The sequence below is a fragment of the Eupeodes corollae genome, chromosome 2 (assembly GCF_945859685.1).
Source record: "Eupeodes corollae chromosome 2, idEupCoro1.1, whole genome shotgun sequence".
Taxonomy (NCBI): Eukaryota; Metazoa; Arthropoda; class Insecta; order Diptera; family Syrphidae; genus Eupeodes; species Eupeodes corollae.
In genome coordinates this window covers 133,686,240-133,712,547 of record NC_079148.1, presented here as the reverse complement: position 1 = coordinate 133,712,547, position 26,308 = coordinate 133,686,240, and the positions used below count along the sequence as shown (strand labels likewise).

Here is a 26,308-nt window from a genome sequence, read left to right as displayed (position 1 = left end):
AAGAATGGTGTGTTTGAAAATGATTACTTCAGGTTTCAAACCGTTTCTTATTTCCATAATAAAGGGCTTTGGTTATATTTCATAATATTTTAAGAGTATTAAAAGTCACATATACCTATAACAGACAAAAAGAAGACCATTAGCGGTGACCAAAGTAACGTTTTCAGCATTCATCTGAAATGATAGAACCAAATGAAAAGTATTCGAATTTTGAAGTAAATTGGTTTACTCGTTTTTTTTTTGTAAAGCTGTTTATGAGAAAAACAAGATTTAAAGTTAAAATCTGGCATATACGGTCAACAGACTGTAAACAGTAAAAATAGCCATAACTCACTCAATTTTAAACGGACATAAAGAGAATATTTTTATAATTCTTTCGATTCTTTAAAAAAAAATCAACATTCCTAATTTAAAATCAAATAAGAATTTACAAAAATTGCCTATAAGAATTTAGGATCTTCCAATTTTAAATCTCAAGCTTAAATTATCAAAGAGCGGAAAATTTTTCTTCGAAGCATTTTATTAAAAAAAAACTTTAAATAAAACACAAAGTTGTTCAGGGGGCTAAGTAATAACATTAAACATTTTAATACACACACATATTATATATATTTTTACGTTTTTTTTTTGTTTTTATATACTTATTTTGCTTTTTTTAAGAATAATTCAAAAAGCAAATAACTTGAGATACTATAGGTATTTTTTTTCCGCACAATATTGCCACAGTTATTTTAAAGTTCGTTCAAGAATTCTTTTTTTTTAATGTCTGTAATAATCAAATAACATTTAAGTATTACAATTATATAATATATAAGAAGTTTATATAATTTATTTATATGATATGATAAATATATATGTGTATATATATATATACGTGTCACAAAAAATGTTAAAGGTTAAATATTGACATAAGATGCAGTAACAATTTGTATGTTTTCTTTTTTTTTTTGTTTAAGGGATGTTCTCTTAATTTTATTTTTATCAAATGACAAGCACAGATAATTTTTTTTAATTTTTTTTTTGATAACACCAAATTGTCACTTAAAAATATTTATTATTTTTTTGTTTTAATCTTTATTTATTGTTTTAATGTGACATTTATTTTAATTATTGTCAGTCACAGCGAAGATTTCAGATCTAGTTCATGGATAATCTCTGATTATTTAAATTATGTTTTACTGTTACCGTTTCGGCAGCCTCTTAAAATTAAACTTAATTGATATATATTTTATTTTAATGTCTTCCAAAAAAGCCAATGTTTTTCTCTTACTTTTGTTTATTATTATATTTTTTTTTGTTTTAACTAATGTCTTCCAACAGTATATTAGATCTTAGCATATAAACATTATTATTTATTTGATTATTATTTTTTAACTATATAAATGTATGTATAAATATTTGTTTTTATTTATGTATATATAGTTTTTATAGACATTCAAGTTTTGGTAAGATTTATTTGTCTTCTTTTTTCTTGTGTTAATAATGTTTTAATGAAGATAAAAATATTTGTATTTTGCTGAACATATTGTTTTAAAATTGATATGCTGATTCTATCAATCAAAAACAATATCTTAATTCCATTCATTTCTTTTGTGATTTTTTATTTTTAATTTTTTATTAAAATAGTTGACTGTCACAGTTGAACTTTGGATGACAGACACGTGGCACACTTGAGCTGGGAATGTGTAATATCAATGGACAGTAGATTTAAGTACATATATATTTGTAAATCCAATTGGGGTTAATTTTTTGTATGCTTAAGAAAGTTAATTTAGCACGGAAAAAGAACCACCCTTTGAAATGTTGATGTCGTACGCCCCTAACAATATACCGAAGTTCAATCTAGAAAGTTCGATTTCAGCAGAAGAGAGAGGGAGAAAGGGAAACCAATTGAAGTTACAATATATACTGCGGTTGTTCAGCAGAATTTTCAACTCAAGCGACACCTAGTGTCGGGCAATCAAAGAATGTCGTGACAGTCAGCGTTTCAATAACTTTTCTTTAAAACGTTATAAAATTTAAATAATTTCTGTTAATTTGTTTTTTTTTTTCGTATTATATTTAAGGTTTTGTACTAAGCCAGCGGCTTAGCACATGGAAGCCCTTTGTGTTTTGTTGTTTTTCATTTTTATAGAATCTCGTAAATCAAATTTGAAAAACTACATCAAAATTATATAATAATTACAATATGTTTTTGTTTTACATTTATATTTATGTTTTTTTTTTTATTGTGATGTAACATCATTTTTTTGTTGTTTTTTTTTATTTACTTCAAAAACTAATTATACAAATTAATTGATTCTCATAGGGATTTATATAACAATTTTATTTATTAAAACAAAATTAACAAAATAATTAAGGTGATTTGTCACAAATATTAAAACTCGATATTGAAAAACAATTAAATTTGCAAAAGTTTAAACAAGCTAAGAAATTTTAGAAATAAAGATTTTATTCTTGCTAAAATTGTTCTATCCCAGAAATAAATTTATGATTAACAATAACTGAGCTATTATTCTTTTAATTAATTTATACAATTATAAAAATCGTTTATAATAATAAAACATCTATACAATAAGCTTTAAAGGAAAGGTGACAAATCACAATTGCACAATGACCCACCATCATTAGTTTTACAAAGGGATACACAAAGTGCATCCCAATCCGGTGTTGTTACTCCGGCAGCATTGGCAGCAGGATGTTTAGAGTTCGATGGCTTCGATATCGACGATGACGACGAAGATGACGATGACGACGAAGCTGGCGAAATGAAAAAGTCAGTGTTCTTCGAAGGATCTGCTACTGGTGCATTTTTATCGGGCATCAGATCTTCCGTTGTCCATTCTTTTAGCGGTTGGATTTTATTACACAGACTGCAACCGGCCAATGTTTCTGAGTTATTGATGCAGAATGTTTGACACACTTGGTTGCGATCTTGTATGGAACGAACTGATGCCAAAGTCGAACATGTGCAGAAATTTCCACCTTAAAATTGAAAATACAATTTTATTAATTGAAAAAATAGTAAAAAAAAATATAGACAAGTTTAATTTTTGTGTGCATCATTTTTAGCGTTTTAATTTCGAACTTAGCTCGAAAATATTGACACACAATATAAGCTTCTTGCTCTCTTCAAATTTGTCTAAAGTTGAAATTATATGAGCTTAAAAAATTGATAAAAGTCAAAGTATCACTTCTTGTTTTAATTCTTGGTAGTTTTTTAAATCCATATTATTTCGAAGCCTATGACTTTCAAGTTAAGGGGTTCGTTTGCAGACTAAGGTTTTTTTTCACGAACTGTCATTTTTTTAAAATGTTCAGTAGCATCTTTTTCAACTAAAGGCAATTAGTATTTTAAGATCAAAATTGTGCTTTTCCAATAACTATATTTTGTTCTATAATTTTACTCCATTATGTGTGTTGCAGTTGAAAAGTTATACAGCCGCAGTATGGTATCTTTAAGCAATGTCAATTTTAATTTTCACTGTCAATCAGTTTTGCACAGAAAATCAGAAAAACTTGAAGTAAGTAAACTAACAAACCTTTATTGGAATTGAATATTCTAAAATATATATAAAATTGTGGTTGAAAATTGATTTTTTTTCATCTCATCATCTCTTAAGGAAAATGTAGTTTTGTTAAGTTAGACCAGATAAAGCTGCCAATGACATGTGTAAGGGATGCAAGGTTGAGAAAGAAGAAGAAGACACAGTCCAGCCCATCAGCCCAGTAGAAAGAAATTCTTTAGCAGACACTTCAATGATCTTGAAGAACTTAAAGATATACCAAGAAGCAGCCTATTATGCTTCACTAAAGCCTGTAAATGACTTGAACAAGACAACCCATAATAATAGTGGTTTTATCAATCTTTAAGGGAAAGTTTAATACTGTTGTTCTAAAAGAATGAATACTTGACACTTGTTTATAATTTTAGCTTTAAATACTGAGTGAATAATCACTTCTTCCTTGTAATCTATTTTTATAATAAAAATAAATATAGGTATGTATACTCTATTCTATTTCTGATTATCAAAGAATAAACATAGTTTTTTATTTCTACCCGAATTTTCTCGGTTTATTGTTTTTAAACCCGTTTTTCATCAGGTTATGGGCCCAGGTCCCGCAAGATATTTGTTTTGTTTTTAAATTTTATTTTTAATTCGAAATAAAACTGATAACGGCTTCAAATGCTTAGTCCGTAGAAAAAATGAAGGTACGATAAAATTTTAATCTTTGGAAGATTGCGGCCAAATCATATTTGGTAACCAGAGGATTATGGGATTGCTTTGAGAATGAACTGGCCGCTGCAGCTACGCCTGTCCAAATAGCAACTGATCTGAAAGCGAAGTTTGGGCTTATTTTGTTGCTTGAAACCCAAAACTATTCGTACATAGCGGATGCTTTATCAGCTAAAAGTTCATGGAATAGCCTAACAAATGCGTTTGAAGATACCAATCTTAGTAGGAAGGTGGATTTGCTGAAACGACTCGTTGAATTGAAGTTGAACGAGTGTGATTCCATGGAAAACTACGTGAACAAGATGGTTATGACATCATTAAAGGTTAAAAAGGCTGGACTAAAAATTGATGATGAAGGGTTGCCTGCAGATTATAAACCTTTGGTTATGGCTGTTGAAAACTCAACAAAAATACTAACTTGTGATGCTGTCAAGACTCTATTATTGCAAAAAGTTAAACAAAATCCGAAATCAATTGATTGTGCCATGTTTGTGAAACCAAAGTATAAGCTGCAAACACATAAGCCGCAACAGAAGTTCAGATGTAACACCTGAGGAGAAATTGGTCATTTCGCAAGACAGTGTCCAAATAAGAAAAGAGTAAGAAATAAATCGAATGAAATTGCTATAGGTTTTCATCTTTTTAAGCCAAGAATGAAGTCTCAGAACGAGCATGGTTTGTAGATTCTGGAGCTTCAGAACATATGAATATGTGCAAGTGATTATTCAAGAATCTTAGGTCACCAACCTACAAAGAAGAAGTGATTAAAAACGGCTTTAAAAACATTAAACCGAGAAAATTCAGGAAGAAATAAAAAACTATGTTTTTAATGTTAAGCTTGAAGAAAATGAAATCTCTGTATGGATTAAAACATTCCAGGAGAGTATGGAATGGAAAGTTGAATGATGTGCTCTTAGAGACTAGTCTAAAGCGTTCTGATGCTGATCAAGATCAATGCATCTATTATAAAGTTTCCAAAAGCATCATGATCTTCGTTGCTGTTTACGTAGATGATGTTCTGATTTTTTCCAACGATGAAAGTGAAGAATTATTTGTTAAAGAAAGCTTAATGAAGAACTTCGAAATGAAAGACTTGGATGATGTATCCTTAGTTTTAGGAGTTCGCATTATTCGAAATCGCAATCCAGTATCGACACCTTTAGATTTGAATCAGAAGATATCGCTGAAAATGTCCCCAACTACGGAAGATGAAAAACAATTGATGTCTAAAGTGCCATATATGGAAGCTGTTGGTTCCCTGCTATTTGCAACTCAAACAACTATGCCAGACATAAGTTATGCAGTCAATTTGTTAAGCAGGTACAGCAACAATCCATGGAAGGCACACTGGATGCCCATACAACTGGTCTTTCGATATTTGAAAGGCCCTATAAACAAGAAACTTATCTACTTGAAGGGACCTTTCCAGATTCAAGGATTCTGTGATGCCGACTGGGCAAGCGACATCGATCAGCATAAGTCAAAAACAGATTACGATGCAAGGTGCAGCAATTACATGGTCATCAAAACGACAACCAACTGTGGCACTTTCTACAACTGAGATGGAGTTCATGGCTATGGTTGCTGCTGTACAAAAATCAATGTGGCTTCAAACGTTTAGAGGCTGAATTGTTTCCAGAATGTTCTAAGCAAATGGTAGTTTATTGTGATAACAAAAGCGCTATTCAACTTGCGAAAAATAACTCATATTTAGCCAGAACCAAACATGAAGAAACAAAAACAAAATTTGTGCGAGAAAAAATACAAGATGAAATTATAAATTTGAAATACTTTCTAACCAAGGAAATGTTAGCCGATATTTTTACTAAAGCTTTGCCATCTACCAATCACAGAGTAGATAATAAGCTATTAGGGTTAATTAGTTAAGTTACTTTTAATTTTGTTGTTATTCATTCAGGGAAAGTGTTGTTCTAAAACAATGAATACTTGACACTTGTTTATAATTTTAGCTTTAAACACTGAGTATATAATCACTTCTTTTTTGTAATTTATTTTTATAATAAAAACAAATATATGTATACCTACTATATTCTATTTCTGATTATCAAGGAATAAACATATTTTTTTATTTCTTACCGATTTTTCTCGGTTTATTGTTTTTAAACCCGTTTTTCATCAAATCATCAGGGAATACAATGGATCTACATTTATCTATGTGTGTTGATAACGTCATCAATCCTCATCCCATCAACCATGGCTAAATTATCCTTAGTCATATAAGAGAGATATTTAGTCTTAAAGTTTTTCAATATCGAACGGTTTTAAACCAATAAAAACAAAATGCCAAAATTGTCTTTCTTATATCCACTTAGTTGAAGCAGACATATCTATCTTGCTCCTAAGCTCAATGGAACCAGTTTGAGCCCCTTACGAAACGTGAGAGGCTGATTATGCTGATATGATTTAGATCGTTTAGATCGTTAAAGAAGAATTCTCCTAGGTAATTCTTGCGTTTTTGAGCTAGAGCAGGGCATGTTCAGAGAAGGTGAAGAACTGTTTGCTCCTCTTCCTCATCCATACAGCTTCTGCAAAAGACATTTGAGAATACGCCTAACATCGTGGCGTGCTTCATTATTAGACAGTGTCCGGTTATGACACTTATTATCGAGCTTATATGCCATCCGCTTATAGAGATAGCAAGTACTTTGAACGCTTTAAATCTAGTGTTGACCAGATGTTTTTAGTGACCTGACAAGTGGTGATGTTGTTCCACCTGGTGTTTGGCTACTTCATAGCGTCTTGCATTAGCAACAATTTACAAGTAGTGATTGGTATGCCAGTGTGTGCCAACCGTGGGCTGCACTGTACCGTTCCTGGCGGATTCGTCTGCCTTATAGTTACCTGGAATGTCTCTATGGCCCATCACCCAGATGCTGTGTTATCTCCATTAGAGATGATCGACAGTTTAGGACTGTTATAGAGTTTGTAGAGACAGAGTACATCGATTTCATAGCAGCCTTACTATAAGAGAAAATACGGATTCCGATGTTGAAATCATGTTTTCTTTAAGCCAGGACAAGACTCCTTTTATCGTCAATAGTTCCGTCTGTAACACGCTACAATAATTGGGAATTTCAGTCGTTCAGAGTACACACCTCCACCAACCTCTTCTTTTGTTTTTTGGTAAAAGCAATGAATAAAATCTCGTAGTTGAATTCCATAAACAATTTTAAAAAAAAATAATAACTAAATTCAAAGATTCCATTCTTTAACCAATTTTGTAAATGCTAATAAAACCGAATGCTCAAAATTCAACATACAATTTTATATTTTGTCTTCTGTTCATGAGTAAATTAATTTTGATTGAGATTAAATTAAGATCTTGGTTGATGAAAATTTTAAAATTTCAGATTTTTCGTCTGAAAAACTGAAGAGACGAAGCTGTTAGAGATGAACGCTCAGTTCTATACTACTGAAATTAAAACCGTGATCCAGCCTTGAGTCTAATATTCAAAAAAAAACTACTACAATACGCATTTTAATTCCTTGAAATTATAGCAATTAAAAAATTTCATTATATGTATACAGTGGCTCCCACAACTAATCGGACAAGGAGAATGTTAACTTTTGAAATGTAATTTCTCCGAGGAAATGTATGAAAGTAGTAGAACTTAATCATCATTTTCTAAAAAATATAAGCTCAAATTAATTTTAAAAAAGAGGATGGGATGCGACCCACACTGATAACTTCCCATCCCGTCTGTCGATTTGTCTTGCTTAAAAGTTTGTCTATATGTACTCGTATCAATTTTTACCAAATTTGCGTACTTTTTTTTGTAGATTTTATTTTTTATGAAAAAAACGGACTGTTTCATTTTTATATAAAAATTACTGAATATGGAAAACAATATTTTCTGTGAAATAAAATAAGTTTCAAGCCAATATTTTTAAGTTTTGAAAAGCTATTTGAGTCGAAAGTAAATTTTTACCAACTATTATACATTTTTTTTTAGGTTTTTATTTTTTGTAAAAAAACTGTCAATTCGATTTTTTTCAAACTTTAACTGAATGTTGACAACAAGATTTTTTGAAAGATAAAAGTAAATTAAAGCGAATATCTCAAAGTTTTGAAAAGTTATTTGAGTCGAAAATCAATTTTTACCAACTTTTATACATTTTTTTTAGCATTTTATTTTTTGTAAAAGAACTGTCAATTCGATTTTTTTCAAACTTTAACTGAATGCTGACAACAAGATGTTTTGAAAGATAAAAGTAAATTAAAGCCAATATCTCAAAGTTTTGAAAAGATATTTGAGTCGAAAATCAATTTTTACCAACTTTTATAATTTTTTTTTTTAGGTTTTTATTTTTTGTAAAAAAACTGTCAATTCGATTTTTCTCAAAATTTTATCAGATGTCAAAAACATTATTCTTCGTTGCACAAAATTGTTTTTGAGACGAAATTATATTTCAATCGTAAAATTTTGGAGGTGACAAATTTTTTTTTCAGTTTTATTGATTTTTAAAAAAAAACGTTATATTGATTTTTTTCAAAAAATATAGCTGTTTGGTATCATGTTACAATATATTATATAAAATTTAATTCAAGTCTCTAGCGTTTTTGGTTCGTAAGATATTTAGGGTTAACCAAAATTTTCACCTTTTTTTCAAACTGCTATAGTAAAAAAACCACCCACGCAATATTCTTGAGAGCCCTTTCTGCATCTTTCTGCTTTTTTATCTGTATAACAAAATTTATTTTAAGTCGATATCTCTTCTGGTTCTTGAGCTATGGACGACGAAAAAAACGTCGCGAACGTACGGACGTACGGACGTACGGACGTACAAACGTACGTACACACGCACGCACAGACATCTTTCTAAAAATCTTTTATTTCGACTTTAGAGACCTTGAAACGTCGAGAAATTTCAAAATTTTCAATTTGACAAATCGGACCCATTACAATAACTTCCTATGGGAAGTTAATAAACAACAAATGAATTTGAATGAATCATTACCCAATAAATACTCCTTAATTTAACCTCTCACACATAATCGTCAACTGTTTTTGCACTGTAGTAACTTTGTAAGTGTACTTTGTCCGTCACATGACAATGTTATTATTAACCCTGGATAACGGAAGGCTCTTAGTAACATTAAAGGTAGTTTCTTGTTCTACGTCAAAATGACAGCAAAAACCACCAAAGAGGAAATAAAATTAACTTTGTTGCATAGCCAGAACGATAAATTAGTACGAGAAATAGAAATAATGTGAACAGAAAAGTGAAAAGAAAGAAGCGGGAGACGTACGAAAAGAAGCTCCTTTTTAGACTAATCAACTAATATCTCTTCTTATAGGTATCTTCGGAATTTTTTAAATAAGAGAGACTACAGAGAAAACACAGAAAAAGTCACCTTACCTAAATGTGGTCGAGCATCTATGAGATTAACTGAGATGTCCAGTTGCTAAAAAGGACTTTAGAAACATTATGGACCTTAAGGCGCCAGTTAAAGCTATAATTTGTCTTCATCATTCAAAACAAACATTGGAATTTCTTGACAGGTCATTTATAGCTATCATTCAAAATTTCTGTCATTGAAAAATATATTGAAATACAAGAAAAAAAATTTATTTACCGAAATATGTCATTGGAATTGTGTGAAATTGGAACACAAATCAGTGGAACAATTCGTTTCATAAAAGTATCAGCTGTTCAGGAAAATGAAATTTCCTCCGGAAAATAGAAAAATAAATATTTAAAGAATAATAAATGGGCAATTAAACTTTTTTTCTCAAACACAAATTCTTTGTGTGATTTCCGATCAATCAATCATTTCTAATCAAAGAAAACCATCGTCAAATATCGATTCAAATATTATTCCGGATCGATTTAAATCATAGCTATAACTGGCCCTGAAGACAGGCCTTCAAGAAGAATGTCAAAAAATAGTCCTGAAATATATTAAAAACTGTTAACTTCGAAGCCTAGTTGAATACATTAAAGCGAAAGAGTACGCAACTAAGTACTTAATATTTTGTGAAAGCTAAATTAATTTAATTTTTTTATTAATTTGCTATTTAATGGCTTGAATTGTAATTTTGGCTTATTTAAAATAAAAACGAGTTTAAATATCATACAAAATTGTTATAAAGATTTACACTCTCCATACATATGTACAATTTCTTGGAGAAAATTTATTGCAAACACATATTTTGTGACTGATTAGTTGTGGAAGTCACTGTACAAATAAACAAAGTAAATGGTTCTTACCCAGTTTCAACGCGCAAAGATCTTCACATATTAAATCTTTATTGGGACTGAGAAGAATTTCTGCGTTCGATTTTTGAACACTGACTGGAACCGTTATAGATGTACAATAGGGGGCGCATGGTCCACCCCCTAATGATGCTCTACAATAAAAAAGTAATATTTAGTAAATGTGTTTTTATTATATAATTTATTTAAATATTTTTTTTAACACTTTTAACAACAGAAAAATGGTCAATACCAAAAATTCAATTTTTGTTTAACACTTGAGTACATGTATTTTGTTTTTGCTATGATTAAATTTTTAAGTGCTTACTTTTGATATATGTCAATGTTTCATTCTAGAAATAATGTCTTTTCAGAAATTGAATTTTAAATTAAACTTTGCCTTCAAATTTATCGCCAAATGGTTTTTCTTTTTTTTTTTCTATTTTGTAACTGAATTCAATGGAAAATGTTTCGTTTAATATTTAAATATATATAAATCACGCCTCTATTAAATTTTCTCATAAAAAATAATATATTAACACATTATACAAGCTGACCTCATAAATTGACAAAAATATATAACCAGGAAGTCACAATCACTAACGGAGATAGGACGAGTAAAAACAGCAACGGAAGTACATACACGTACATATTATAAACTTCATTTAATGCCATAACGTATAGGAAGTACGCCTGAAAAAAATAAAAAGTATTGTAGAACCCAGACAAAATGCAAAGCCTTGCAATATACGTTTACTTTTAAACATTGGCGACAAAAAAAAATATGCTTTTCCAAAGAAGTAGAAAAATGAAATTCTGAGGTTTACCAGGCTCTAATATCCTTATGGACTCGTACAATCATTGATTTATTGAAAACTGCGTGCGAAAAAATATTTAGTCAGCATTCCACATAGAATGTCCGTATTTTTGTTCCTTTCTTTTTTAATGTAAAATTATTTACGTAGTGGCGTAGTTGAGGTTGTGGTTGGTAAGATAAAGTTTTATATTAAAGAATGCGAGCCCTGTGGCAGGAGGAAGGATATAACTCATACATTATGCACCTCACAATACATATAATAGAATCGCATTTAAATATTAAATGGATTTTTAATGTCGAACAAAATGAACATTATTTTGAAAACAAGATAATGCTGAAAATGCAGGTGCATTACTACACAGTGCTTTGTATAAAATACAATTGTTTTTTTTTCCTCGAAAACATCTTTTGAATCCTTGTCGTAGTGAATTTCAAATGGTTTAAAATGATGGGCTACTTTAAGCAATTATTAAATTTCAATATACCGTGTTTTTGTTTATTTTCAAAACAAAAATAGAAAATAAAATCCACAGGAAGCTCCGTGAGTAAAATTGATGAACATTATTTGAATATGTAAATAAAAAAGTAAATTTTTATTTGAAAACTTAAAATTCCCTGGAAAAAATGTGTTGTATAAAACTTTGTTATTTCAAAACAAAAAAATATAACCAAAATTGTCAGAAACTGGTATATGTTAAGTAAAGGTATATGAGCTATACAAAAATACTTTCAACTGGTTAAATTTTCATTAAACATTTGTTTACGCCATAGTTTTGCCTTAACTTAACATACCATAGTTAAAAATTGCAATTTTAAATTCTTTGTTCTTTTTTGGAAATTGAAACCTAAATTTTAAATATTTACATAATACATTATTTTGCATGTATAAATATTTGAAATCCAACACAAAGTTCATGGGCAAAAATTAAAAAATCCTACCCTTATAAAATTCTGTGAAAAATAATTCTACTTACCACGAGATCGGAGAAACAAACGAGTCTATATACGAGTAGACATACAATTCTAAGAAAGGGTGTTTTTTTTTATGGATGATGAAGGGGAAGTTGTGGTTGTGCATCGAAATTAAATAATTTACATTTGTACAATGATATTTAGGTATTTTGGAATATTTTTTTAAATGACCCAAACCAAAACAAATAATGAGCCATATTAAGAGAAATCGTGAATAACAATTTATTGCAAAAACTAGTATGTTTTTTTTCACAACAAACGGTCAAATTATTTTTGAGTCAAATCAAGTTTAAGAATTTAGTTAATTAAAGTTTTTTCATACGTTTTTTTTTGCGTTTTACTTAAAAATCCCTTGAATCCTTTCACATTCAAAATTTAGCTCCAAAACTATTCCAAAAAAGAGGCAGGGATGCGACCCACACTGATAACTTCCCATCCCGTCTGTCGATTGGTATTGCTTAAAAGCTTGTAGGTTTTCGTTTTGGGTTAAAAAAGTTGCCAATTGAATTATTCTTAAAAATTTTAAAATTACCAACAATATTTTTTATGTAAAGAAATAGTTTAGTTTGAAAATCTAGTTTTGTTAAACAAATTTTTTTCGAAAAATGATGTTACCAATTTAAGTAACATTTTATAAATTTTTACAAATTCTATGAACGAAATTAATTTAAGAGATATCAAGAACCGAACATCAATTTTTACCAAAAATTTACCTCCATTTTTTATAGATTTAATTGAAAAAAAAAACTATTGAATATCGAAAACAAAATTTTCTATGAAAAAATAAGTTTGAAGACAGTATTTTTAATTTTTGAAAAGCTTTTAGAGTCGAAAGTAAATTTTATAAAAGATAAAAGTAGTTTTAAGCCAATATCTTAAAGTCTTGGAAAGATATTTGAGTTTAAAATCAATTTTTAACATCTTTTTTTAATTTTTTTGTTTTGATTTTTATTTAAAAAAAAAAAGACTGTATATCAGATTTTTCTCAAAATTGTACCGAATATTGAAAACAATATTTCTATAAGATAAAATAAGTTGGAAGCCATAGGCCCTTATTGCGAGTGTCGTTTTTCTATCGATAAAAGACTTTTATCGATAGTCGAACATCAAAAATACATTTTGGTACTGCGAAACTCTATTGTGAATGAAAATTTTCGTCTAGGCTTTCGATCGTTGTCGTCTGCATTTTTCTGTTCGACTGCGTACAACGCGTATAATTTTTTGGACAAAAATGTAATGTTTTTTTTTAATTTGTTGACTTTATATCTAAAATAATATTGTTTTAATCACAGGGCAAAAGTTGTGAGCAGTAAAAACGATTAGAAAAGCTGGTTTCATTAATGGAAGCGAATCCGGACATCGGTAAAGGAAAAAAAGGTAAAAGTTTACTGCCGAGCTAAACAGTCTTGGGCCTCCTATGAGTACCTGTGATAAATGGATTAAGGTAGTTTTTGCATAATTTGTAAACTAAACAAATATTAAAGCTTTTTGCGATCGGTTTGGGCCGATCTAAAATTTAAAATAAAAAAAAGGACTGAAAATAAAACCAAGATGCAGGCGACTGGTGGTGGGCCCAACCGTTTGTACCAGTCCAGTAACTTGCACGAAAGTGTAATGGGATTACTTTATATGGATGTCTCCATTGATCCACATGGCCTGGAGGTTGGACTAGAAATTCCAGACAGCATGAAGAATAATGAGAATGACATTAATAAGTCGAAAAAGACCCAGATTTGATTCATATTGATATGTCCCAAAATTTTTCGTCGGAGAATTCAACTCGCGTTAGAAGTTCTGAGAAAAAAACAAACGAAGACGAAAGAATCGCACTTTTGATGAAGCAAACAGATGCTCAAGGAGATTTTTATATGGAAGTCAAAGCTACAATGAAAGATCTGAAAAGGAAACTTGGAAGCTTCGAAGAGTATTCCAAGAAGATTTATTATCAAAAAAAAGATAAACATAAGGAACTATTGGCTATGAAGAGGGGAAAACTCCAACTTTATTAAGATGGATTAAATTGCAAACAAAAAAATAGGGCAGCGAAGCTAAAACAGTTGCAACAAAAATTGGAACTTAAAAAATCTGAAAACGATTTGAAGTTGTCAAAGATCTAAATCCTCTTTTTTTTTGGTATGGTTTTTGGTTCGTAAGTGTTCCTTTTCTGTTGAACTGAAGTATTTTTTGTTGTTGTTGAATTAAGTATAACACAGAAATCAAAACATTTGAAAGTGATGGTCATATGCCAAACTAAAAAAACCAATGTATACGAAAAAAAATCCTTAAAAATTCGCTGTTTGGGGGGACCTAGCAGGGCATTCGTAAAGTATATGAATTAATTAACATTTGTAACCATACTAATTCTAGGTTGGACTCATAACCTACACATAAAATGACTTAAGATTGCAATAGTAAATGGTAAAATAGTTTAATATTAATATATGAATATTTACCTATTCAGTTTGATCCCTAAGCTAAGAAACTTTTCCCTACATGTATCATCACTTACACGATACCAGATGTCAAAATATAGGACTTATTGACAATAGGCACATTCGCTTTTCACAGTAAGGGATATCTCTGTCGATTGAAATACACAATACCAAAAACAAAATTTATCGATACTTTTGACTATTGCCGCATCGAAAGTTGAACGACACTAGCAATAAGGGCCATAATCTCAAATTTTTGGAAAAGATATTGTATTTTACCAGCTTTGGGAAATGTTTTATTTTTTATAAAAAACATTGTCAATCCGATTTTTCTCAAAATTTTACCATGGTTGAAAACGTTATTTTTCATTGCACAAAATTGTTTTGAAAATAAAATCATTTTGAATTCTTAAAATTTCGAGATGACAATTTTTTTTACAGTTTTTTTGGTTTATAAAAATAAACGTTGATTGGATTTCTTTCCATAAATATTTTGGTATCACGTTACAATATATTATGTAAAATTTAATTTAATTTTCTAGTGTCATGTTTTCGTGAGATATTTATGGTTAACCAAATTTTCAACTTGTTTTTTAAACTGCTATGGTAAAAAACCACACACGCAATTTTCTTGAAAACCCTTTTTGCATCTTTCTGCAATATTATTTGTATAACAACATTTATTTGAAGTCGATATCTCTTCTGGTTCTTGAGCTTTAGACTACGAAAAGACGTCACAAACGTACGTACACACGCACGCACAGACATCTTTCTAAAAGTCTTTAATTTCGATGAAACGTCGTTAATTGTCAAAATTTTGAATTTGACGAATAGGACTCATTACAATAAATTCCTATAGAAAGTTATCTAGATTCAAAATTGTTTCGAGTTTTAAGTTTTTCAAAAATTTTTATTGAAGTCAATCAAATGAAAAGAGGTTTTGAATAATGAAATCTGTATTGACAATTAATTATATTTCTGAAAAACTTAAAACTTGAAACTAAATATGGTAAAAACACTAAATAAACTCAATAATATTGGAGTAAGCGTTAAATGGGGTTGTATTTATATTTTGTTCTTTTTCATTCTATAATTGAAAATAATTTGACAGAAATAATATGTCACAAAAGATTTTTTTCTATTCAAACATATATTTCATTGTAAATTTCAACAAGGAAAACGTAGTTATTTCGGTGTCAAAATTAAAGAAAATATTGAAAAAACAAATGACTTCAAAAATGCCGTCGGAAAAAAGTTGATTTTCCAATTTTTTGTTTTGTATTATTGTTTTTGAACACCCTTTAAGATAAGTTAAACTAAGCTCTACATGCAAAACTTAAAGTTCTTGTTTTGAATTATTTGATGAAAAAATAAAAGATTTAGTTTTTTAATTAACAGTTAATCTTTAATTATTTGTCAACGTATTTTTGGTGTTAGCGGGTCGAAATGCTGTATTTTGAAAATACTGTATGGTCAAAATTCTGTAGATACTGCATCGTCATAATACTGTATAATTAATATTCTGTATTTCAAAATACTGTACATTTAAAATACTGTATTATACTGAAATTTTTGACAGATCAATTAGAATTGATAGTCGATCCTCTGTATGATAGTGAAGCGGCCATTTTGCTTGGAGGCTTGGTTGTTTAAATAGACCAACCGAAAGATAATTTGTGATAGGCTTGATCGAAATTCTGTAATTTTAGTTTTTGAAGAATTTTTCCGAAATGAGAGCTCACAGAACCTTTAGGTTAGCAGTTGGGGTAGAGCATTAAAATTCCTTTCTTTAGATGTGTATCTCGATTCGGTGAGAAATTGTATTGCAAATACTCCTTTTTCGACAAGGGTTTCGGCCCACGATTTTTTCGAAAATCGAAAAAAAATATAATTTTTGAGATTTATGCATCAATTGACAAGTGGGTCGATGCTCTGTATTATAGTGAAAACTGCATCTTCTTTGGAGGCTTGGTTGAGGAAATAGACCAATCGAAATATAAATTATGATGGGCTGGGTCGAAATTCTGTAATTTTAGTTTTTGACGATTGTTTACGAGTGCTCACAGAACCTTTAAGTTAGCAGTTGGGTGTAGAACAAATCTTATTCTTCAAGAAAAGTATATTAGAACATTATGGTTATTGAAAATTATGTTGATATTTTCTTTAAAAAAAAATTACTTTGTTTTCATAATTCTACTCGTATATTTCGAAATGCTGTTAATAAGGTTAACAAATAAAAATCGTTTTGATAATGTAAAAAAGAGAGCACTTGATATACAGAATTTTAAGATTCAGTATTTTGATCATACAGTATTTTGAAATACATTATTTTGAGATACAGCATTTTAAATACAGTATTATGACCCATACAGTATTTCGACCCCAACCAATCTTTGGTATTGTTATGTTTTTCTTTTAATAAATTAAAGGAGATCATCCTGAGTTTATATTTATTCGTTTTCAATATAAATAACCCAATAGTCAATGGTTAAAAACTACATCAGTTAGAGAAGAAGGATAGTTTCAAATTCCTTTTCGAATCTTTAAAAATTAGAATTCCATTCTACTTCTATGACTTTTTTAAAAGTTAAAATAAATTAGAATTCTTTTTTCAGTATTTAAAATTTTTTAAAAACATGCATACAAATTCTTCATAATTGTTTGAAAAATATTTGTCAATGCCCTGAAAATTGTCAATACATTTTATGTGATGACAAACACATTATTCAAAAATAAAAAATTCAAATTATTCTCTAAATTTTGTTCTTAGACATTTTTAAAAATATCCAACAAAATATAAGAAAAATTGAATTGAAAAAAATAAAACCAAAAAACTATTACTAAGGACGAATATTTTTAAAATTATAAATTTTTAAGAAATGAAAATTTTTAAATTGTCTTTTGAAATTGGAAGTTTTGTTTTTTAAAAGCCAAGAATTGGGGAAAGATTGATTAAAACTTTCAGTTAATCGATGATATTGTAATTCCAAATACTGTCTTTATTTTTAGAAAACTACTCTGATATTTAGAGAAAGTAATTTAAGGACTTTAAGAAAAGAATAATAGACAAATATACAAATTTGTCGATTTTTAGATATACAAAAAAACGCTTTTGAAACTAATATTTGTATTTTAATTTAATACGGTTATTTTCGAACAGTTAAAATATAACTTTTTAGAACAAATAATACTAAAGAAGTTGAAAACAACTATTTAAAAAAATCACATGTCCTTGATTTTTCAACTTAAGAAAAACTGATAACGAAATTGCCAAAATGTTCAAAATTATTAGATAATTGATATCATAAGCATTTCAGAAGAAAATAGAGATTCAGAAAATTTCTTGATTTAGAAAAAAACTTAACATATTTTCTCATATTTTCTGGTTTGACAATTTTTTGAATTTTATGAAATTGGTACATTTTGACTACAAAATCAGAACATTTTTTCTTTTTCGATGTTTTTTCTTTATTAAAAAGTTTGAATTTTAATTTTCAAGTAAACTTCTTTTAAGTATTATTTTTTTGAAATAAATAAAAACAGAGTTCTAAAATATTCTAAGCTGTTTATCAATTCTGATAAAATTGGTCCTGTTGCAAAAATGCTAAATTAATATTATATTCTATTACGTAAATTTTTTGGAATGCATACAAAATTATGTATTAATTTGTAAAAAATTTAAGAAAGTAATTTTTTAAAAGAAAATTTTTTCATAAGACAACAACTTGCTCAATTTTTAACCCAAAAGTTTTCGTTAAAATATTCAACTGTTGCCTCTATGCAGCGTATATGTAAATATAGATAAGTTCAAATCGGTAATCTCCTTTGGATGAATAAATTTGGAATTCTTGTTTACTTTATCATCATCTTTGTGGAAGTTAATGTCATAGCAACATGAATCTAAGAAGTAATTGCAACATTGTTTACAGAAATAACAAATATTGTTGTTTTGATGCGTTTACAGAATTATCAATATTTTTAAATATAAATAAGAGAAATTAATAAAAACACTTTTTTCTTTAAAGGAAAAATTAAAAATAATTCAAATTTTATAAAAAAAATACAAATCAACTGAAATTTAAATTTTGCAGATCAGTAGTGAAAAATCGTAAAACCTCAAAATATAAGATTCAAGGTTACTGTAGTATTATGAGAAAATAAAATACATAACTTAAAAACTTACTCCCCAATACCTAAAAACCCATTTTAACTCTTTACTCCATCATTTTTGTCGTCTGTGTTATATCTTTCTTCATACCTATTTCTGTGAAGGCATACCAACTTTTTACAGATATTCCTCATGGAGGCGTTGCAGATTATTCCTGATTTTTTTCATTTTGTAATTTGGAAAACTGAACAGAAGACAGAAACATGATTTAAGGTAAACCGGTCGATGTTGGATGGCGGCACAAGGCTTAAGAAGGAAAAGGTACACAAATCTAGTCCTATATGGGTTTCACGTGTTATATAGGAAAATAAAAATAAGATGGATGGCGACAAAAAGGACTTTATAGTTGGCGCAATTTCTCTATTTTAAAATACTTATTTTTTTCATCTTCAAACATCACTAACACAAAGTCAAGCACTTAAAAAAATAGCAAAAACAAAGCACTTTTCAAATTAATTTCTTTGTTTTACAACATTTTAAGAAACAAAAGGATCAACATTAGTTCTCAAAACCACAGAACAGAAAATAGTTTTATAAGTATTCCCACAAACAAGAAAACTTTACAACAGGATCTTTGTTTGTTTTAATTTATTTTTATTTTAATTCCACATCACTCAGATTTTCTTCAGTTCTTTTTGTTGTGTTTGATTTTAACAACTCACCCGCAGAGCTGTACACACACCAAACTCCAATCCTGAACTACGCTGAGTGGACCACGTTCAACAGCTAAAGAAGGAAATTCTCGAGCTAGTCTGATTCCGGTCGTTCCTGGCGAGTCCTTTGGTTGCGCATCTGTGGCAAAATTATCCAACGATGACGTCACATTCCGCTCGAGTCCTGGGGCAGCTTTTGCGCAGTTCAAAACACCGCCAACCAATAGCAATATACTTACCACCACTTTCATGGCAAGTCCTGTAAATAAATAGTGGGTGGTACATGGATATGGTAATGCTTAAGTGTGCCATGTATAAAATGGTTTTTAGTACAAAGGGCGTGCGATGTTGAGGAAATTTAGAATTTCCTCTTTGGGTCGGTCGCGGTGGTCGTCGTGTCGGTGTGATATGGAGGAACAAGGCAAGGACACCCGAGTGCCGATAATAGTGTTAGATTTAGGGAAAGAGGTAGGTGCGCTAACCGAAATCAATACTCACGCCACGCGCCGCCATCCCCACATATATATGAACATACTTATATGCACCTATACACAAATTAGCTGGTTATATCATGTTTATAAGGATATACATATATATTTTTAGATTGTAGGTGGTATAGAACTATAAATGTACTATAGAGGTAAAGCAAAATAAATCGTACAAGGCTTAAAGACCAAACAATAATCTCAAATGCGTCATAATCCGATTAAATCCCTTCTGGTTAAATAACTCTTGACAACATGCACAACAATGTGCTTCGAACTGAAAACAAAATTTTAGTATCGCCCTCAAAACATCAACAACAGTATCAGTTCATTATTTTCATGTTGATCAATGATTTTATTTTTCCCTCCAAATTGCGTACATTATAGAGCAGCAGCATCAGCAGCAGCAGTAGCAGTCCCAATTAATGTTTAACGAAAGAGGATAACGACTAAAGGACGATATGGTTGTGATTCTGATTCTGACTCTTTACAGAGCTCTGTCCTCTTTCCCAAACCCTCTGTAGAATCGAGGAAACGAGTCCAAAGAGGTACATTCAACCTTCGTTTCGCTTCGCTTTGCTTTGCTTTGCTTCAACCACCCACAATAAGGACCTGCTGCTGCAAAATTGATATAACAAAGGATATCGCGTATACTGCACAAAGTGTGGGTATTGCATTGGAAAATGTGTAATTTATAATTTCCAATTAATCACTGTTAACCAGAAATTTCGAAACTAGCTTTTATTTAAATATTAACACAGCAGCAATGTTTTCAAATGGAGTACCTTACCTACCTACCTACCAACCTATCTGTTACCTATATGAAGTCCTGGGTAGCGAGTGATATGGCAGGCGGGTGGTGGTGAAGGTGTGATGAATTGAATGAAGACCGAAAGAGGGGATAACGCGGCGTATGTGTCGAGTATTCGATAGAAGTGATCATTTAGCTGTGCCATGATAGGTGGCACAGGATTACACAGGATATGCGGGCGAAATAAAATATTAGATTAGTGGATTTGAATGCAAAATGTAAACAGACAACATTCGAACGAGCGAGCGAGCGAACGAGCGTGTTCTGATTAATCTTACAAATAAAACTGAATAATTTGTAACACAAAAAAAGGAATCATGTCGGATTGGTGGTGATTTAAATATTGAATTTCATTATCGCTATTTTTTTGGACTGTTATTTAGATTGTATTTGTTTAAAGAAGCGAAAGAGGAATAAATTAAATTGAATTTAAAAAACACACAAAAAAAACGAAAACAAATATAATTTGATGCTGAACAAGACAGCATAATAAATTCGATGTATGATACGAACAAAATTTATAGCTTGACAAGTCGTAGAATCTCTGAGTCTACCTTTAAAAATAAAAACACTAAATATAAAAGAAAAAAATCACTACAATTTTATCAAAAATCCGATAGACTACAGGGACTTTCATATGAATCCATTAGTTAAAAAGGTTAAGGAAAAGATTCTCAGTTGAAAATTTTAAAATACGTATACAGAATGGCTAACTTTATTTTTCAAAATTTATTTCTGAAGAAGACGCATCTCGGAAATATTTAGCTTTTTTATGGTAAATCATTTTTTTGAAATGCAGAATTTGAAGAAACAGAATTTAAGAAGCAGAATTGCAACAAAAGAATTTTACCTATTAAAAGTTTTGACAGACGTGGTTTTCTGACAATATGTACTAATGTTTTATAAGTGATGTATTGAAATAGAGCATTGACAACTTCCAAAAATGTGCTAATTTAAATTTAAAGGAGAGTTATGCGGAAACCACCAATAACATAAATTTGCGATACAATATGATCTACATGCATAATTACATTACATACTACTCAGCACATAAATGTTCAGAGAAGAGAACACAGCATCTTGAGCGACCAAACTATGTAAGGGGATAACAACACAACAGACAGAAAGAACACATGACAACAGCACGCGGTAGGTTTCGAGACGGTCCTCTATCTGTTATCACAATTTTTGTTGCGGCATTGACTATTAACTTTTGGCATGTTTACTAAGGTATGGAACATAATTCTCTTTGAACCGCTTCCCACAATTGGTTTCCATTAATATTGGCCCCCTAACTTACGCTTAAGTTCATTCCACAAGTTCTCAATAGGATTGAGATCAGGGGATTGACTTGGCCATGGGACAACGGATACTTGTTTCACTCGAAACCAGTCTTTCACAAGACCTGCGGTTAGTTTAGGATTGTCATCTTGCTGAAAATGTCATCGCAGGGGCAAGCAGAAAGCGGTAACATGACATCTTCCAAAATATCCCTATATCCTTATTTTGTTAAGATGCATTATTACAACAGAATGAAGGACCTACATCTTACCAGGAAAAACAGCCCCACACCATTATATTCCCTCCTGCGTGTTTAATAGTTTTCTGTGTATAACGGGGGTGGTAGTCACTACCTTTTGCTCGCCTTATATTGAGACCAGAATCCGATAAAAACAAATTTAATTTTGTTTTATCACTCCACAGGATATTTGGCCATTTTTGTACGCCCTGTGGTTCGTTTAATTAACATGGTTTATGGCAAATAATTTTCTGGACCTTATGCTGCTAGCCCTAAGGCATGGAACTTTCCCGGCGATTCTTCCTGGGAGAGTCGAGTTCTAAAGCCTTCTTCGGATCGAGCGTGCCTTAAAGCATTATCAATTTGAGCACCTATAGTCCTTGATAAAATAAAAGGATTACATTTAGCTAGAAATAGTACGAAGCGGTCAGTATTATTAAATTAAATAAGGTGGCGCCACAGTCCAAGAAGAAACAGAGCCTAGTGACTTACAACTCTCAACCATTCCTTTGTGCGAGTAATATTGTCAGAGATGAAAGGGACCTACAGTTTATATGCTGAATCCGAACGGCTAATTTGAGAAAGCACTTTTTCATGACAAGAATTACTCTTGGAGGATTTGTCAATTCCTCGCAAGAGGCAGTACCCGTGAAAAAGTTAGGTGGCACAGGCAGGGATTGAACCCAAGAGCCCTTGCATGACAGTCCAACGCACTAACCATCAAGCTACGGGTACTACAGTTGAGACAACGTTACATACAGAAAAACTAACTTTTTGATGTCCTTTATGAGTTGGTGGAACAATTAGCCTGTTTTTGATGATCGTTTAAAAAGTGTAGTAATGCCTTAGTTGATCCCATTACGTTATTCTTATTTAAACTTTCTCTGAAAACAGTCAAATTTCCCAGTATATGGAAGAAGTCATATCTTACACAAATTTTAAAGAAAGGTAACAAGTCGGATATAAGCAACTACAAGCCCATTGCAAAGCTTTCTTCCATTTTTTAGATTAAGAATCTCATTTGCGAACAGCAACATGGTTTTGTGAAAAAAAGGTTAACCTTTACAAATCTCCTCACATTCTTAAACATATGTTGAAACGCTTTAGAACAAGGTTATGAAGTTGACTGTGTATACGCTGATTTTTCTAAGCCGTTTGAACAACTTAGCCACGGAATTATTTTATTTACACTTAAAGCTCTTGGTTTTCCACCATTTTTCTTAGCTTAGATTAAGTCATACCTTGAAAACAGATCCTAGAAGGTAAAATTTAGAAATTGTCATTCTGAAGCTTTTTTTTGCTCAATCTGGTGTTCCCCAGGGAAGCCATCTTGGACCTTTTCTGTTCATCCTGTCTATTAACGATGTATCGTCATGTCTACGCTTAAGTGAACTTCTCATTTTTTCTGACGATATGAAGATTTTCAAAATAATAAAGTTCATAAATGATCGTATTTTTTTACAAGCCGACATTGATAGTTTCACACTTTGGTGTTCGCAAAAAAGGCCTTTCACTCAACTCTTAAAAATGCCAGACGATAATTTTTACTAAAAAACTAATCAGTAGCGTATTTGACTATTGTATATGACAGCAAAAACTCTGTCGCACCTCCACATTTAAAGATTTAGGTGCTCATTTCTATTCCAACTTAAAATGTACATCACATTAACTTTATTGTTAATAAGTCAAGTTCTATGCTTGGTTTAATAAAACGCTGGGCAAAGGAGTTCGATAATTCTGATGTTACTCTTTCTTTGTAAAATTGCCATGTTGTTCCTCATCTTTTACAAAATTCATAGAAAACGTATTGAATCAATTCATCATATTTTCCTTCGCATTGCCCTAAAGGGTCTTCCTTGGGATGATCCTTATGATCTGCCTCCCTATGAACATTGCATTCTGCTTCTTCAAATGCAATCTCTCCGTCAGAGGCGTGTTAATAATGACTTAGTATTTTTTCATCAACTCATTAATGGTGAAAGTGATGCACCTTATTTGCTATCGTGTGTACATTAGAATTACCAATGCGGAACTCATCATCTGCGTTCATTTTTTTCCATATTGATTTCCATAGAACTTACTATGGGAAGAATGAAGCTTTAAGTCGAATGAGCATTTTATATAGCTTAAACTGTTCATCGATAGATTTAAATTTAAATAAGGTGATAAGGTAATAGTTAAATGTTAATTTTGATTTGTATTTTTGCGTGTGTTAGGCTATGATTGTATTATTTTTTACTAACAACTAACACATTCAATTATGATGAGCCTCTGATCGTAGTTTGACGCCTGTTATAAGCTACTACTTTCTGAAAATTCTGAAGTATTAAAAAAAAACAAAAAAAAGACTCATGACTAGGTACTCACTTTTTCCTTCAGTGCAGAAGCTGTGGTTTCAACAAAACCCCGGAGTGTGGAACATGTCAAACAGCTTATGCCACAATTGCTTTATTGAAGGTTTGGTAATATCACAATTTTGCAAAAGTAACCCTCGACTTGGCCTCCAAGATCGTGCAATTTAACACCGATTGACTATTTTGTGTAAAAAGTGAAGTCAATATAGTCTTTTTCAATAAGCTCAAAACGATTGACCACTTGGAAATGAATAATTGCTTACAACATCAACACCTGGCAGTCAGCTTTAATTTGATAGCAAGTTTTTACACTTGCTGCCCTAGGCATTGTTTTGTCGCTTAGTTTTTGTAAATAACCAAAAGGATTTACCAAAAGGATCTACGCAAAGATTCACTCTCTCTTATTTGGCGAAATGCTTCAAGTGAGTTCCTCCCTCTAAGCTACCAAGGCATAACAATTTCACCTAATTGTTAATCTTTGGTATTGGCTTAGTCCATCTATAAATTGATTCTTTTGAGTAATATAAAAAAACAATACCCACTTCAGACTTATATTTAAACATATTAAATACCGATGACAGTAGCCATTCGATTTGTATATTTAATGATATTACTGATTTGTATAATTTTTATCAAAAAACCAACGATCATAATATTTTAGTAAGGAAGTAAACCATAGCTTGTTGCGTTTGCTCAAAAGTTGAGAATTTACTCAGAGCAATTGTAAGTATTGCCTTTTTCAATAACTATGAATTGATCAGTCTCATTCATCATCGAACTGCACTGATTTCTTTAACTTGTTCCCCTGATCCCTGGAGAGGCTAAGTAAGCGCTTCTTCCTTCCAGATTGGAGAGAAGCATAAAGCATCTACATGGAAGTCAGTTTGACCCACTGACCACTTGGAAGACAACATTTGCCATGTTATTGTCGAAAAATAAATGTTGAAAAGACATCGAAAATTAGACCTCCAGATTTGAATGTGGCCGAGCAGTAGCAAACTTTATAAATCTACTAAAGACTTCCAAACAAGTTGACACGGGAAACTCTTTACACCAATCATTAGTATTCTTGGAAATAAATCTTTTAAAGAAAACAAAATACCAATAGTTTAAATATCAGTAAAATCCTTGATTAATAAAATATTTGTGCTTTTAAATTCTATAAATTTCAATTTGGGAGCTTCAAGACTCTACGAATATGATACAAGAACAAATTTCACATTCATAATTAAATCGAAATGAAAGTCAAGAATGGTCTCGGTATTATTCACGATCCCAAATTTTGAAGATGAGGAAAACTATGTGCAACTTTTTTTTAACGATAGGCCACAATTTTTGTCTATGTCAAGAATTTACTAAATTCTTCCAAAATTTAAATTTGAATATGATGAGTTTTATTAAATAACACTTTATTTTCCAATTTTTATTTTTAAATGACGTTTGTATCAGATTTCTTGCATTTTTTCGTTTCACTAAGAATATTTAAAATTTTGTACCTTAGTTATTTATTTTTTCAATCCAATTGAAATTTTATTTTTAATATTCAATTTTAAAAGTAGTTTTAACATTTACACAATAATTTCACTAATAAACCGTTTATTCTTTTCCAATTTATTTCAAAACTAAAATAAATTTCTACC

At 30.5% G+C, this 26,308-nt stretch overlaps 1 protein-coding gene across 1 annotated transcript; it reads right to left on the bottom strand.

Annotated features, from left to right (window-relative positions):
- Nucleotides 1–548: 548 nt before the first annotated feature.
- Nucleotides 549–26,306, bottom strand: LOC129948221 (uncharacterized). Its single transcript, XM_056059130.1, has 4 exons — nt 26,165–26,306; nt 19,509–19,758; nt 10,473–10,612; nt 549–2,985 (listed from the first exon to the last, which is right to left on the bottom strand). Exons 2-4 carry the CDS (start codon nt 19,748–19,750, stop codon nt 2,582–2,584), a joined length of 786 nt encoding a protein of 261 aa, XP_055915105.1. The 5' UTR covers nt 19,751–19,758; nt 26,165–26,306; the 3' UTR covers nt 549–2,581.
- Nucleotides 26,307–26,308: the final 2 nt, after the last annotated feature.